The 16,983-nt window shown below is 32.2% G+C and overlaps 1 protein-coding gene across 1 annotated transcript in view; it reads right to left on the bottom strand.

The window, feature by feature from the left end:
* The window catches only part of ASCC3 (activating signal cointegrator 1 complex subunit 3), a 332,522-nt gene that overhangs the window by 120,385 nt on the left and 195,154 nt on the right, over positions 1 to 16,983 (bottom strand). Inside the window, exons 15-20 of the mRNA XM_039218367.1 lie at positions 15,148 to 15,339; positions 14,624 to 14,848; positions 8,225 to 8,344; positions 5,113 to 5,277; positions 3,357 to 3,443; positions 2,062 to 2,238 (exon numbers count right to left, since the gene is read on the bottom strand). Of these exons, the coding sequence (XP_039074298.1) occupies positions 2,062 to 2,238; positions 3,357 to 3,443; positions 5,113 to 5,277; positions 8,225 to 8,344; positions 14,624 to 14,848; positions 15,148 to 15,339 (966 nt within the window). The remainder of the gene's footprint in view (positions 1 to 2,061; positions 2,239 to 3,356; positions 3,444 to 5,112; positions 5,278 to 8,224; positions 8,345 to 14,623; positions 14,849 to 15,147; positions 15,340 to 16,983) is intronic.

The raw sequence follows: 16,983 nt of genomic DNA, 5'->3' as shown, positions 1-16,983 counted from the left end.
AAATACAGAAGGGATTATTACTATTTTACAGAGCTGAGAGGGTGTTTGTGGAACTGTTGGTGGCTTAAACTTAAATTATAAACTCAAAAGTACTTTATCCCATACATTTAAGAATTAAAAACCCACAATGGCTCTTTAAGAAAAACCAGGATGCTTTGAGATATAACCTTAATTTTCTGAGACTGAGTTTATGGGTGCTAATCATGAAGAAGCCATAAATTTTACATTGTAAAGGAATTCATGCGTCAGTCTTCATAATCTTGAATCAAGCAGAAATGGGCCAGATTACTCATCTGGAACCCAGAAAAGCTTTAGCTTTTAGTTAAGTCATTAACTGTTTCAATATATAATCATTAGAAAATGTAAAATGACAGTATTATATTATTTTTCAGAAAAACAGAGAAAACAAAAGAATTAGAAACAATGGTTCCTATAGAAGTAACAGAGTTTTGAGAATATATATATATACATTTTTAGGGCAGGAAACACATATGTTCCAAAATGCAAAAAGAAAATGAAGTTTTCACCACATCCACATATGCTTTACAGAGTATATGAAATCACCTGGTTCCTTGGCTATATTGATTAAATTACTGAATTCATTCATATTGTTTGCCAATATTTTGGTTCATGTTTGCAAATATTTCATTTTTATAGTTATCTTAAAGCACTCCTGAGTATTTGTGGCTGTTAATACTAATTTATTTAACACAAACACACTTTTTCTACATAAATATTTTGAATAAAATTACCAACATAAGATACATGCAGAATCATTTCTATATTTAAAATAAGATTAAGTTTTTATCTTTCCTTAACTTAGAGGGGGCATTACTCAATACAAAATGATGAAAATCTTATTCTTTTTAAATTTTAATCTTATTTTAATTACAGTATAGTTAACATACAGTGTTACATTACTTTAAGGTGTACAATATAGTGATTCAACATCATACTGATGCTCATAATGACAAGGGTTCTCCTTAATTCCCATCCCCTATTTCACTATTCCCCTCACCTACTTACCTTCTGGTAAACATCCATTTGTTCTCTATAATTAAGAGTCTGTTTGTTGGCTGGTTTGTTTCTTGGTTTGTCTATCTTTTGAAAAGTTATTCTTTAGGTGCCTGGGTGGCTCAGTCAGTTAAGCATCTGACTCTTGGTTTTGGGGGTCATGATCTCACAGTTCGTGAGTTTGAGCCTCACATCAGGCTCTGCACTGACCAGGCAGAGTCTGCTAGGGATTCTCTGTCTCCTCTCTGCCCCTGGCCTATTTCACTTTCTCTCCCCCAATCTCTTTCTCTCTCAAAAATAAACAAACAACTTAAAAATTAAAAGAAAAAGGTATTCTTGGTAAGTAAAGAGTATTTTTTTAAAAAAAACACGTCTAGAAGGGAAATCTCGTTTGAAAGGTAAATACTGCAAAAAATAACCTATTTTACTTCACATGAAGTCTTAAATATAAGTACTATAACATTTTATACTACAGTATTTTTAATAACATTATATTTAATAAGCTGTAATTTAGGGAATAATTTTCATTCAGTTCTCAATTTTTAAGTATCACCAAAATGGAAGAAAGATTACTTTTTTTTTTAATCAGAGACTTATCATAGTCAATGTGTGGTATGAAGTATGGCTATTAAGTCTTATTTAATGGTAAAAAAATGTTTATATTTCTAACATTTGGGGTAAGCTACAAAGATTCCCCAATCTTTTACTTTGCTTTAAATATTTTTGTATTACTGTCTTTGTAAGTAAAAGAAACAAAATTTATCATGTAAAGCAGAAAAAAACAAATGTTGATATTTTAAAACTCTACAATGAAAACAACAGCAACATCAAAAAGAGCCAAACAAACCAATGAACCCCACTTCCATTTCTGATCTAATAGCATAGATGGCATAAAAGATGTGCAAATTTAATAGAACCAGTTCTGCAATAAAATGGTAATTGCTACCATGTCATAATGCAATACATTCATAGTATACCATGAATTAATTTCTTGAGCCTCTAGAAGTAACCTAGGAAAAGAAAACAGGAAAGGAGTGATATTCTTACCTGTGCAACATATGCAGAATCTGATATAAGGGAGAAACTGTCCATCTCTCCTCGGCTGATATAAGTTTGAAGTAAAATGTTTATTTTCCCATAACTGTTCTCTACACCTCCGGGAGCTGAGAGTTCACAGAAATTGTTTAACAAGGCATCTAGTTCCTCTATTTCCTCTTCTCTGACCTGGAAGAATCAATGTTCTTTAAGATTATTTGGCTGAATTATTGAAATTTTTCATATTGAAACTAAACCACATTACATGTTTTTTATTATTTAAAAAAATTTTTTTTAAATGTTTTATTTATTTCTAGGAGAGAGAGAGAGAGAGAGAGAGAGAGACAGCGTGAGCAGGAGAGGGCCAGAGAGAGAAGGAGTCACAGACTCCGAAACAGGCTCCAGGCTCTGAGCTGTCAGTCAGCACAGAGCCCGACGCGGGGCTTGAACCCACGAACCGTGAGATCATGACCTAAGCGAAAGTCGGACGCTTAACCGACTAAGCCACCCAGGCGCCCCAAATTACATGTTTTTTAAAGTATCCATTTGATGCAACTCAACATTTTCTTTTGTATACTAATATAAAGGTAGTTTTCTCATAGTTAGTAAAATACAATAAGAAACTATCTTGAGGCTGATACAATTACATTTTATTATTCATCACCAATATTAAAGTTGCCATTGACATATAAAAATTTGATATGCCACAAAAATTAAATCTTCTGACCTCACCATCCTTCAGTTGATGAGATTTCATATTTTATTTGACCAGAGTAAAACCTCTGCCCAAATGGATTAGGGCAAACTTGAATTATCTTCAAATGCATTCATTACAGTCATATATTTTTACACGGTATAACACAGTCATAGCTTAAAGCTGTGAAGTACTATGATTCACAGTATTAAGGTTTCCACTGTTAATAAGATTAAATTATAATACAGGTACAGAAATACTTATATCTAAGTTTGAATCATGCACGTCCTTTATATTTTCTTCAGTGAACCTTATATTGCAAATAAACCAAAATCTACATACTATATTCTCTGCTAGTTTCATTACTGCAAAACCTACTTAAATTATATTTGATTTGCAGTAGAGAGCAAAGAATAATGTCAGGGATGACATAATATCATAATCTAGGATAGTAGACAATGTTGATAAATGGAAGAACATTGCTGGTACTCCAAGTGCTAAGTGCCATACAGCTTATACTGTATCAGGAATAACAATTAATTATAAGCTTTTATAAACAGATGAATGTATATATGCTATATGGGTTGATTTAAGCTTCAAGTAATCTTCTTACCTTGATTTGATCAAATTCTTCAGCTTTGGAGACTATAGCAAAAATATCACTTTCTGTTTTGTGAGCATCAAAGAGTTCATTGAAGGTCTACCAAGGTAAATTTTATATTTGATTAGAATATAAGATCCAGCAAAACATTTTCAATTAAAAAGTGACTATAAATTAAAACATTCTTAAAGAATATTTGAGTCCTAGACAATTCAGAATTGTGTCTGTGGCATACTATTCCTGAGCATTGCTTTAAACTTCATCCAATTTATCAATGGCTAAAAAATTTCCTAAAATATAATTAGCTGGAGAATGCTTTTAGAAGCAAAATGATCAATAAAGTTGGTTATTAGAACCTACATCAGATGTCTAAAAAAATGTTCAGCATAACAGTCCAGTCTTGGCTCATTTTCAGCATTGACATATGGAAATCTGCACTATTCATCAACCTTAAGCTGATCATATATCCTATAGAATTCAAAGAGGCATAACTAAAATTATGTAACCTGAAAATTCTGGTAAGGGTATCACAGTATTACTAGTGAGGGAATGTAGAAATTCGGAATACTGGGAAGAAAAAAAAATCAGTTAATAAGACCGTACAGACTACAGATAAAGTTGGAGAAAAGCTATAGTTCTTGAAAGACCTATGAAGAATCATAAGAGGTAGTTTGAGAGCAAATGAGAAACGTTACTTAGTGGACAAAAGGAGTGCAAGTGAACAGGTGATGGAAGCAGTAGAGAGCTAGGAATAATGTTTTAGGTTGAGCAAGATCAGATCACAGTTGTGAGATGATACATGCTGCAAGAAGAAACCTAAGGTGCTATACAAATGCAAGATTTAATTGGGGAAAGATAAAGTAAAGCTAGTATGCACACAAAGGTGTTTCTGGAAACTGGTTATGTGTATTAAGTACATGTTAAAAAAGTACAAAACTTAGATTTTATATAGGCCTACATTTTCATATTTCTGAGGAAATTTCACTAGTGATTTGTATTACTTTTCCATTTAAAAATAAAATTAGGTACCAAAAAATGAATATAAGAAAATAATTCAGACTCTTTCTCTATAAAAAGGAGAGTAAAAATGTGCTTTAATCCATCTTGGTCTTTGAATTTAAGACTTTCCTCACAGGTAATCACTGTTACATTTTCTCATGTAATAACATATGTAGGTGCATATATATGCCTATAAACACACATAAAAACATGCATATATTCCTTAAAATGTAAATATTATAGTGGTATCCTATCTTACACAAAATTATGTTAAAAGGAAATAAACAAGGATACATTGTGCAGTCTAAATTATCCATGAAACCTCTTAAATTGCACAAATTGTATAGCTTGGTTGAACTGACAATTCCATTAGTTTTTCTAACTCTTCTTTAGCCAGTGTTTCTCAACAACCTGCAAGTAATTTTTCAACTTTTTATTCATTGATATCATTAAGCCATCACTTCCTGACTAAACTCATTCAGACATTCATTCCATAGGTCTCTCCCACATGCTCAATGTTTTAGGCTTGGGTGTGTCTACTAGTTAGGATATACTCACTGAACAGATAGCAAGAGGGTCCTTATTATTTAAAGCCTTATTTTCCTCTTGTATTTATTGAGCATATGTTATTGAATTCATATAAGTTAAGTGCATTTTGTTCCATTAGTCACTTTAATTATTTTGTATTAATGCTGTATTTTGAAGTCCAGAAAGTTATTTACATCTAAGAATAAACATATTATTGTATTTGTTCCACTCAGTATAATACCTCAATGGTGTTGTATTTAATATAGTAGTGGCTGGCAGTTCTACCCAAATCAGTTGAGGAAAAATATCCAGTTCGCTCCTCAAAACGAATCATCCGAGCTTTGTCTAGTTTTCGTCCAACTTCAATAACTAACTGTTCTCGATGCTTTGCTAATGTTGGGTCAATCTGTAGGAAAAAAAAATACATAAATACTTGGATATTTCTTTACAGAGTCATCATTTGCAAACATATATCTTTATGAAAATTAAAAATTTTTGTTGATGCCTTAGTTAGAATAAACATTTTTATTACTTTTTAAAGAACTACATTTTTATAAATTTAGTACATAACTAGAAATTATTTTAATCCATTAAATAAAGTATGCCTTAAAATTCATTAAGATGAAAAACGTGATCAATCTTTATATTATCTTTAGATGGATAGGAATATTTCAGAATCTAAAATTCATCGAGATGCAATCCCAAATGGATGTCACAACAGCAAGGATGGACAAAGCAGAGCAGTAAATCAGCTATATAGAAGACAAAATTATGGAGAATAATGGAGCAGACAAAAAGAAGGAAACAAAGGCAAAAGAACATGATACAAGACTTAGAGAACTCCCATGACTTATTAAAAAGGAATAACATCCGAATTATAGAAGGCTTAGAAGATGAAGAGAGAAAAAGGGCAGAAGCTTTGTGTGAGCAAATTATAGTGGAAACCTTTCCTAATCTGGGGAAGGACAGAGACATTAAAAATACAAGAAGCACAGAGAACTACCCAGTAGATTCAACAAAAACCGACCATTACCAAGGCGTATCATAGTTAAATTCACTAAAATTCTGACATGGTCTTAAGAACAGAAATCAGATATAAGAAAAACAATCTGTCTTCTCCCTCCTACACTAAAATAACTACAGATTTAAAAATATCAAACTATATTCCAAATTCATCAGTTTTTGGAGAAGTTATAGTGAGGATGATTTCCTCTGCTAAAGTAAAGATATAAACAGATAAATGCAAAATTATCCTTTCAAGAGTATGACCTTAGTATTCTAGCAGTTTTCATAACTGCTGATGGAAAAACCCATTTGCCTATAATAATAAAAACACAGAGGAAGATGAAGTTGACAAGAAATTTTTGAATACTTTTGAAATTATTTTATAGCCTCTTTCTAAGCAGAAAGGACATTTAGCACAAGATATTAACAAAAATTCTTAAAAATTGTGATGTGTGTGTATGTGCTTGTATAAGTATGTGGATATATATATACACATACATACAGGCATACACAGCAAGTCCTGAAGATTATGCTCTGGTCGGGAGCAATAAATATGATCTTTAAAGGGAACGTAGGGGTGTATAAAAATTCTTTAGAAACCAATTGATTTCTCCTATTCCTACTATTCATTCTAACCTAGAGTTTGATTGCAGTTTGTTCATATAACAAATACAGCTAACAAATTTAAAAATAAGAAAAATGGGGCAAAGGAAAGTCAAATGTATGGAAGATGGGATCAAAGGCCATTAACAAATATGAAGGTCTTAAAATTTGCTATAAATGATATACTGTATGTATCAGGTTCATCTTATAAAACCATTTTATTCATCACCTGTTACTAAACCATTAAAAAACATGTTGGACAACATGATTTGTATTAGTTCACATGAGTTTGTGGCTACAAATTCTTATTGAGTAATAAAACAAACATGTAAGTAAAAAGAAAATTAAAATCCTCTGAGCTGTTAAGATAGAAAACTAAGCACCTGAGAAGGAAAAAAAAATCACTTTATACTAGAAAATCATACAAAAATGACTTCTGATGTTAATCTAGTACTTAAAAAAAATCAATTGATGTGTTTATTTTGCCCCAAGATTTGCAATGTCTTAGCCCATGAAAATATGTATTGTGTTTTATCCGTCTCTACCCTTTCAGAATATTTTCATAGTGCATTGACTATTTTCACAAGCCACTATTCGTAGCAAGATCTTTTTCCTTTTTTTCTCCTAAGACTTTAAGTTTTAATTTTCTCATGGTCAAATCTACAGCACAGGAAAAGGAAAAATGACAAACGACTGGCAACTGTTTTAATAATACAATATAATATATACAAAAGCTAAATTAACAGTAAATGGTGGAAAACTCAAGTTCAGTTAGACTTTGCTACTTTTGACTTAACTCTAGTGAATATCCATATGATGATGGTGACATAATGTTTTCATTAGACAACTGATTTTATCTGTAAGTAGGAACCATTTACAGTATATAAAACAGAGTTCTAAGACAAGTTAGCACAGAATCTGTAAGCCACGTGGACCACACAACTAACTGTAAAGTTCATAGGAAGAGCTGCTACAACATAAATATGGTTCTATCACTGTGTTCAGTGGAACTGATTCAAGCCACCAAACAGCTAATAACTCATTAATGCTAACTTTCAATTTAGGAATAAAGGCTTACAAGAAACTTGATAAGAGGAACATACTTCATAAAATATAAGTATGTTATTAAAAGTGATCTATAATTCTCATGTCTGGTTTACTCTAATACTTTCATTTATTATGTTTTTTAAAATTTTTATTTATTTTTATATAAATTTTTTTAACATTTATTCATTTTTGAGAGTGAGAGACACAGAGTGTAAGTGGGGGAGGGGCAGAGAAAGTGGGAGACACAGAATCAGAAGTAGGGTCCAGGCTCCTAGCTGTCAGCACAGAGCCCAATGCGGGGCTCGAACCCACAGACCGTGAGATCAAAACCCAAGCCGAAGTCGGATGCTCAACCAACTGAGCCACCCAGGTGGCCCTATTATAGTTAAAAAAACCCAAAAAACAGAAAAACAGTAAAATATTAATATCAAGTGGAAATGTACCTGAATAATAAATTGATAATATATAAAGACTAACTTTTTAGTATCAGTGGGAAAAGATTTAAAGTGAAATAATTATAAAGGGCAAATTTAATTTTCTTTCATATTTTCTAATAAAGATGAAAGCTCTTTGTTTTTCTTCTATGTACTTAACTCTATTCAGATGAGTCAGAAGTAGCAAATATTTATCCTCATATCATAAAAAGATTAAAAAACCAAAAAGAAGGTTTGATTTGTTTTTATAAATGAGTTTTCTACCTGATAAGCCTTGTGACTGATGCCATAAACTAATGGATTTGCTCTCATCCGTACATAAAGGTAAGTGTAACTTATCCACTTCACTGCTTCTTCCACATTAGTAACTGTTCCCAGAGCAATCTGCAAATCAAAAGTATAACAAAAATTAAACTAATGCATTAAAGTTGGATATAAACATTACATCAAAGGTTATTTTGTCAAAGGTTAAGTTAAAATACATCATTACACTGTATTTAAAAGAAGGTAAGTAAAATTACTGGACATGACACCTCTCCAATTAATTAAAAATCAGTCCTGCCTCATTTAATTGAGAACAGTACATTAGAAATGCTAGCTTCCAAAACTAGGTTTACTCAATATTATGGCATTTGATTATTTTCCCTAAATGTGATTATTTCTATATATATATAGCATTGAAATGTTATTACTTTAAAAACACAATATAAGACCTGTATAATAAAGAGAAAAGAATTATTAGAAAATGGTATTAAAACAAAACTGGAATGAAAAGTTTTCTTAAAAATACATTTCCTTAGCCACTAGATTTACAGATAATCATTTACTTAGTGTTCCTTAATTTAAAAATTCATGCAAGCTGTGGAACTTCATACTTGTGTAATTCTTCCTGAATCTATAGCTGAAAAAATTAAATTTTTTTAAATATAATTTATTGTCAAATTGGTTTCCGTACAACACCCAGTGCACAAAAACAGACACACAGACCAATGGAATAGAGAATCCAGAATTGGACCCCCAAATGTATGGCCAACTAATTTCTGACAAAGCAGGAAAGAGTATCCAATGGAAAAAGACACCCTTTTTAACAAAAAAATTAAAATTTTAATACCTCAATAAAAGGAGGAGAGATGCTTCTTACCTAAATTATTATGTATTTGGAGGAAAAAAAAAGAAAAGGAAAAAAAATTCTCTCATTTTAGTACTGAATATTAGAGAAAATAAAACTTTTATGTTTGTTTTATTCCTATAATTTTTAATTCTGTATAACTAATTTTGTGAAATAAATGTGGATGCTTAGCTATCTTTAGTTAAAGATGAGATCTAGTAATATATAAACATCACTATACTATTACACCGTACTATTAGTTACTGAAATTAAGAGCAACATAAAAATAATAAGGCAGATTCTATTTACTTTTAATTTACACTAACTTGAAACAAGTCAGACGAAGTAAGATAAATACTGTAGGGTTTCACTTAGATGTGGACTCTAGAAACACCAAACTCATAGGAACAAGGAGCAGAACAGCGGTTCCCAGGAGTTGAGGGGTGGGGGAAATGGGGAGATGTTGGTCAAAAGGCATAAACTTTCAATTGTAAGATGAATAAGTTCCAGTCATTTAATGTACAGCATGGTAGCTATAGTTAGTAATACTATATTGTGTACTTGAAAGTTGATATGAAAGTAGCACTTTAGTGTTCTCATGATAACAACAACAAAATGACGGTTATGCGAAGAATATGTTTACTAACTTTATTGTGGCAAATACCTCACAATTATACATATATCAAACCATTGCATTGTAAACCTTAAACTTAATATGTCAATTATATCTGCCTAACTACATAAATTTAATGTATTTACAAATGCCTAAGTCATCCACAATATAGGTAAATATATACATTTCCTAGAAAGTGAACTATAAGATTCTAAAAAATGAAGAGTAGCAAGACTAAAATATAACTAATAAAGGAATTGTGCCACACTCCCTAATTTAAATGAGACAGTTGCGGGTACCTGGGTGGCTCAGTTGGTTAAGTGCCTGACTCTGGATTTTGGTTCAGGTCATGAACTCACAGTAGTGAGAGTGATTCTCTCTTTGGGCTCTGTGATGGGCATGGAGCCAGCTTAAGATTCTTTCCCTCCTTCTCCCTCTGCCTCTCCTGTGGTCATGTGTGTGTGCGCTCTCTCTCTCTCTCTCTCTAGCTCTCAATCGCTTACAAAAAAGAGAGAGAGAGACAGTTAAAACATTTTCTAGCCTGCTGAGGTAAAGGAAACTAATTTAATTATATAGTTAAAAATCTGATAGTGTCCTCCACTTGTGACTCTATTATTTGATGGTCAAAACTGTGTGGATTCCTTTATGACCTATACACATTTTAAAATAATATAACACAACTCCTAAGATAGAATATTTTAAAGGATAAGGATAAAATAATGCCATCATTTTCAAAATCAGACTCAGTAAATTAACATTAGTAAGTATCTGTTGCTACTAATGATAAGATTAAAGGAAAGGAGGAAGAAGTTATCAAATTGCATTAAATCATTCAAGTCATCTAAATGTTCACCAAAAGAAAGAGAGTATCCTGAAAAACTGATGTAAATTCATGATGGCACATCATATTTCTCTATTAATCTTTGAACGCCACCTAGTGACAAAGACAAAAGCTTATTTGTAAATATCTGCTGTCACCTAGTGGCTACTCAGCACAGGAGCCTTTATGATAAAAGTATTTTTCAAATCTCTTTGCAACATATCCATTCATCTCAATAATCATACAGTAAGTCGGTAACAAGTCTGTATTATGTAAAGTGCAAAGGTATAGTAATAAATGGAGCATGATCTCTGGTCTCAATAAGTTCCCTAGTCATGTAAGTGAGACACAGGTAACTAATTAAGACGATGTACATAAAATCATCACCCATAATGCCTGGTACCTAATACTTATTCAAAAATGATTTTAATTAAAAATGCCTAATATGTAAAACTTATAAAAGTGTCATTAACTATACAACGTAATAGAGTTCTATGTTCTGTTAAGACCAAAAATAAATAAATAAATAAATAAATAAATAAATAAATAAATAAATAAATCTACCCCCAATTTGGTAATTTAGAAGTAAGACTCAAAGTATCACTTTGTACCTAATTCACTTACTTAAAATTTAGCCTTTAAGATTATCTTAATTGCTTGTGTGTTTTCTTAAACTGGTTGAAATCATATAAAAACAAAATAAGTAAGTATAATCATCAGTATATATGTGTATGCATGATTCTGTGTGTGTGCCTGCATGCGTCTATGTCCTTTAGTAAATATATGAAAAAACATACTACCATTTATGTATTTATTTGGCTAGGATTTGAAAGCTGACAGTAAGTATAAATAGGGCTGAGTATCAAGGGACTATCAGATAATGGTAAGTGATACAAATGGTTTACTAAATACCAGCTTAGCACAGACACTTCTTAAATTTTCACAATCCAGTGAGATTGTTCCTATTTTATAAATGGGAAAATTGGGACTTTATAAGTGAAGTGAATAGACTGAGAGTATGTCTTGGGCAGAAGACATGTGTTGGAGAATAACCAGAATCAGCAGTGGTAGGTTGGTTAGACTACAGAAGTTTTAAATGTAACAGCAAGGTGTTTATACTATGTCCTGCAGAGACAAGAAAACCTATATATAGGGGCACCTGGGTGGAACAGTCAGTTAAGCGTCCAACTTCAGCTCAGGTCACAATCTCGTGGTTTGGGAGTCAGGCTCTGTATTGAGAGCTCAGAGCCTAGAGCCTGCTTTGGATTCTGTGTCTCTGCCTTTCTCTCTGCTCCTCCCCAGCTTGTGCTCTCTCTCTCTCTCAAAAATAAATGAATAAACTTAAAAAAAAAGAAAAGAAAAATTCCATATAGAGTATATGTAGGTTTACAGAAATATTAACATATTTTAAAGTGTGTACTACAGGGGCCCAAAACAGAGCAGGTATGCAGTAATGTTGGCTGAATACATTTTAATAAGCTTCAAACATGCTTCAGTGTCTCCTTCAGTGCAAAAGTTAAGTGAATTTTGGGGTTCCTGGGTTGCTCAGTCAGTTAAGCGTCTGACTCTTGATTTTGGCTCAGGTCACGGTTTGTGAGTTTGAGTCCTGAGTTGGGCTCTGTGCTTACAGAGCAGAGCCTTCTTGGGATTCTCTCTTTCTCTCCCTCTGCCCCTCCCTCAGTTGCATGTATGTGCAAGCTCTCTCTCTTTCAAAATAAATAAATAAACAAAAAAAAAAGGGGGTGGGACTTGTGACCTTTTGGCACTAGCATTAGAGAGTCACCTGTATTAAGTAACAGGTATTAATCAGCAAAGTTATTTCATAAAATACATTAAAATTACTTAACACTTCCTTCAGTTCTTCTAAACAAATGGTCAGAATAGTTATTCATGCTATAAAAGATATTACTAGAGGCAATATTCCTAATCTAATATGACCTTTATGTTGATCAATGCCAATGAGTATGAATAGTCTCACAAAGATTTGGGGAGTCTAAAGACTTAAAAATCCATTATCTTAAGAACACAGTACACATTCATTTTATAAACTAACTTCACACTTGATTTCCACAGATTACCAAATTTAATTTCATAATCAACTATAAGGGAGTTTGTTTCCTCAAAAGAAAATTTACTTTAATTGGGAGCTATTCAAGTCAACTAAAATATAAGAAAAAAGTTTTAGCAATGGTTGTACTTAGCAAAAAATTTCTAGGTATATATTTCATTATTTGAATGCCTTTGATGGAATTATGGTTATAGTTAGTTGATATTTTGGAAAATGACTTACCTAATAAGTACTTAATGAATATGAGGTAAATTCATGGACTACAATTTATTTTCTAAAACTTTCAGGCCTTGACCAAATATTTCATTGATAGTATTTTAGAGTCTGTAAAAAAGAATTCCTGGAGCACATAGCAGTATTTTACTTATCCTGTGTCTTCTGCACAATAACATTACCACCTTGAGTTTACCATTTATAAAAAGGAGAGTAATTATGTTTATGAAGATAGTCCTTGATATACTTTTCTGGATAAATTGCATAAAAAAGATCCTTTCTTTTTAAGTCAGAGAAATTATGACTATCATTTTGGAAAATTAGTCCTGGTCTTAGAAGAATGCAAATGGTAGGTATAAATGTAGAGAAATGTATTCACCTTTAACTGACTACATTCTGTTTAAGGCAACAAAAATCTAGACTATCCATGAAAAAACTAGATTTGTAGTTAAATATACCTGAGTTTGAATGCAAGTTCCAAAATTTAGTAGCTTTGGGTTAGTTACATATCTTTCTGAGGCAACTGTATCTACCTTGCAAGGCATTTAGAATATCCTCAGGTCACTCCCACTATTACTATCATCGTATAGTAGACTATTCTTTCAGAGATGCTGTTGACCCAACACCAAAGACCTAATTACTTAAACCATGGAATCATAAAAAGAAATGGGGACTGAAGCTGAGCTATAATAACATTGCCTTTAGAGTCAAAATTTATTTCCTAATCTATTTTATTTTCCTGTAATTATGCTACTAGAGACCAGCATGTTTTAGGACTTTTTCTAACTTCAAACCAGACCTTCCAAACCTTATCTAACCTTCTGATCTCAAATTCAGTTTTGCCATCTTCATAAAGAAAGCTTTTCTTAATAGCCCAAGACCAAAAGTGTTTTCTCTCTTTGCTGAATCCTTCTATAGAAAATATCACTTTCCAACATTATTACACTGTGTTTTTGGATCTTTTCCCCCCTTTTGGATACATGTACCTTAACAGAGGAGACTGCATAGTGGATGTGCTTTTGATCCTCAAAAAAGAATTGTAGAACAGAATGTAAGTGAAATGTTTATAAGCTATTTAAGAAGTACCTGATATAGCACTTGTACAAAATATTTGATTGCAAATATTTCATTTATTCATCTATTAACGTTTCATTTATTCATCTATTTAACACTTATACCTATCTACTTTAAAAAATTGTTTGAATAAATTTTAAAGATAAAGAAGGATATAGAAACAGAAAAATGTGAAATGCCAGGGCAATAATTAAAAATGTCATGAAAAGAGTGAAAGTTTATTTGAATGTCTAACACACAGACTGTTAAATTAAGAATATTTATCTTCTTTAGCAGTTAATATGTTACCTGGACCTCCAGAGTGTGCTATTTAAATCTTAGCACAAAATGCACAAACATACATGAAATTATAATACTGTAGCTCAATTTAAGCAATTATATTCTGTATGACAAGGTTAATCAATGATCTAACATAAAAGAGCTCATGAAAACTTTATAAAAGTGCAGTCCAAATACAGCGGTTGTTACTGCTATTTCTGTTTCTTTAGTTTGTAAAGCTTTGGTTAGATTTCTGGCCTGTAACAAAACCTCACAGTTTAAAAATACACTCTTTTAGCAATAAGTTATCAGTTATCATTTACATCCTATACTGTTCTTAATTAACCAATATTGCCATTCAGTCCATTCCATCTTTTGTGCCATGACTGTATAACAGCATAAACTGTATTACTAAATACTACAGAACTGCAACCAATTCCACCTGATATTTACTTGGCCATTCTTTCAGCTGGTGATTCTACTCAAATCTTTTATTTACTAGATCTTACCTCTGCATTTAGATTATCTGCAAGGCTTTCCAGAAACTGACTCTCAATTGGGTTTTGTTGAGTTAGCAAAGTGAGGTAATGGCTGAGTTTGTCATGTGTTGTTATGATGATTCCTTCTCCAAATCTGTCAAATTGTGGTCTTCCAGCCCGACCAAATATCTGCATGACATCTAAAATTCCAAGGTCAACAAAGGAGCCTCTTTTTGCAGCATATATTTGTGTTCCCTAGATGAGGAAAAGTTAATAAAAATTTACATAAACACACACAAATATAATCCTGATGAGCTGAATATTGAAATTAGGCAAATATGGTAAGATTTAAAAGTGTACTTTAACTAATCCTTTCATCATCCGTGACAGAGTTAAATTTTCACAATATAAACTGGATTTTTCTGGAGCAAATAATTCTGACCTTACATGAATAGCAGTAAAAGTCAATGAAACAGCCAAATCACAGTATTTTTCTAAATAAATCAATCCACAGGTTTAAAACACACACAAATCCACATAAGGTAAGCTATTACCTTAATAATAACAGCATGAGCAGGAAGATTGACACCCCAGGCTAACGTTGCTGTACAGACTAGAACTTTGATATGCCCATTAGAAAACAAGTTTTCAACCAAGTTTCTGTCCTGCCGAAGCATTCCTGCATGATGAATACTAAAACCATCTGGAAATAATTCTCGTACTTGTTTGTTTCTTGACTTCTGCACCTAGAGTAGATATCAAGACATAAAAAGAGTATTACTTAGCATTTACAAGTAATTGTTATTTAGCATTTTTGTTCAATGACTTCATCAAAGAAAGCATACAATTATTCTTGATTTGAGGTCTTCTAAGTATATATTGTTTTGTATAAAGTTGTTAAAAATTGTATTTTACCTATCTTAAAACATAGGTAATTCCCAACATGACACAAAATCCAAAAGTTAAAAGTATCTCTTTCAGCCAGGCTTGCAACCAATCATTATGTGTTTCCTATCCTTTCAAAAATACCCTACTTAAAAAAAAAAAAAAAAAAAAAAAAAAAAAAACAAGCATAGAATCTAAATTGCTCTCCAATTCATTCAGGGCAAAGGCCATAGCCCTTACAATGAAGGACTCTACACTGGGTGTTTTTGGTTTTTTTTTTTGGAACCACACATCAAGAGTTGTACTTTTACTTAGCAAGTACTCATATAATTTTATAATTATTTTAACATTATGGTTTAGAGACCACTATTTGTGGTAAATCTAAGCATAAACATAAGATCCCCAAAATATTTGAAAATATTAATTTTCATTCAATATCTCCTTCTCTGTATTGTCATTATTGTACATGGCAAAAGTGGCATAAGTAAATTTGGCTACATGTATAATTTCACACTTGATCTTAGCTAGAAGGCTGAGAAGCGATATTTTTTTAAATACAGTTTATTGTCAAGTTGGTTTCCATATAACATACACTGGGTGTTCTATGTAAATGATGAATCACTAAATTCTACTCCTGAAACCATACACTATATGTTAACTAACGTGGATTTAAATAAAAAAGAAAAAAGAAAAGAAATAGAAAAACAGAACACCCAGGTGAAATAAAAAAGATCCAGGGCCTGGTCAATAGTATCAAATGCTACAGAGGGAGGCCCAGTAACTAACTTGCTATAGCTCCTTGTATTTCCTGTAATAGAACACTTAACATGCTGTGTTCATGACACTTGTCTGAACCCCCCAGTGAAATGTAAATGCCGCAAGGCCAGGAATTATATCTATTTTGGTCCAACATTATGGTTCAAAGGGTGCAAATTATGCTTGACCCATAGCAGCTTTAAATAAATATTTATTTGGGGTGCCTGGGTGACTCAGTCAGTTAAGTGTCCAACTTTGGCTGAGGTCATGATCTCACGGTTTGTGAGTTCAAGCCCCACATCGGGGTCTGCAGTGACAGTAAGAAGTCTACTTTGGATCCTCTCTCTCCCATTCTCTCTGCCCACCTTCCCTGCTTGTACTTTCTTTCTCTCTCAGAAAAAAAAATAAAATAAAAAAACTATTTGTTCAATTACAAAAACAAAAGTTTCTATGGAAATTATTCTCATTCCCTAACCACATTTACCAATGCAAGCTACTAGGGTTGACTTTTTCTCTGAGTCCCTTTTTTGACAAATCTACATGTACTTCACCAGGGTCTTTATATTTTCTGTATATGATCTACTTCCTAGAAGACATTTCCCTCTTCTTTCTGCTCATGCATGATTCCCTAGCGCACGCACTGTTTCTCATTGCAATGGCCCAATAAACTCAACTGTGTTCACCTAGCGGTGTGTTCTTGGTGATTTCTGACCTGGTCTTGAGCTCAGATGTGGGATTTGATCCATTTA

The sequence above is a fragment of the Hyaena hyaena genome, unplaced genomic scaffold, assembly GCF_003009895.1.
Source record: "Hyaena hyaena isolate Hyena2069 unplaced genomic scaffold, ASM300989v1 scaffold_750, whole genome shotgun sequence".
Classification (NCBI taxonomy): Eukaryota; Metazoa; Chordata; class Mammalia; order Carnivora; family Hyaenidae; genus Hyaena; species Hyaena hyaena.
Note: the sequence above shows the minus strand (reverse complement) of the source record. Positions and strands in the feature narration are given on the sequence as shown.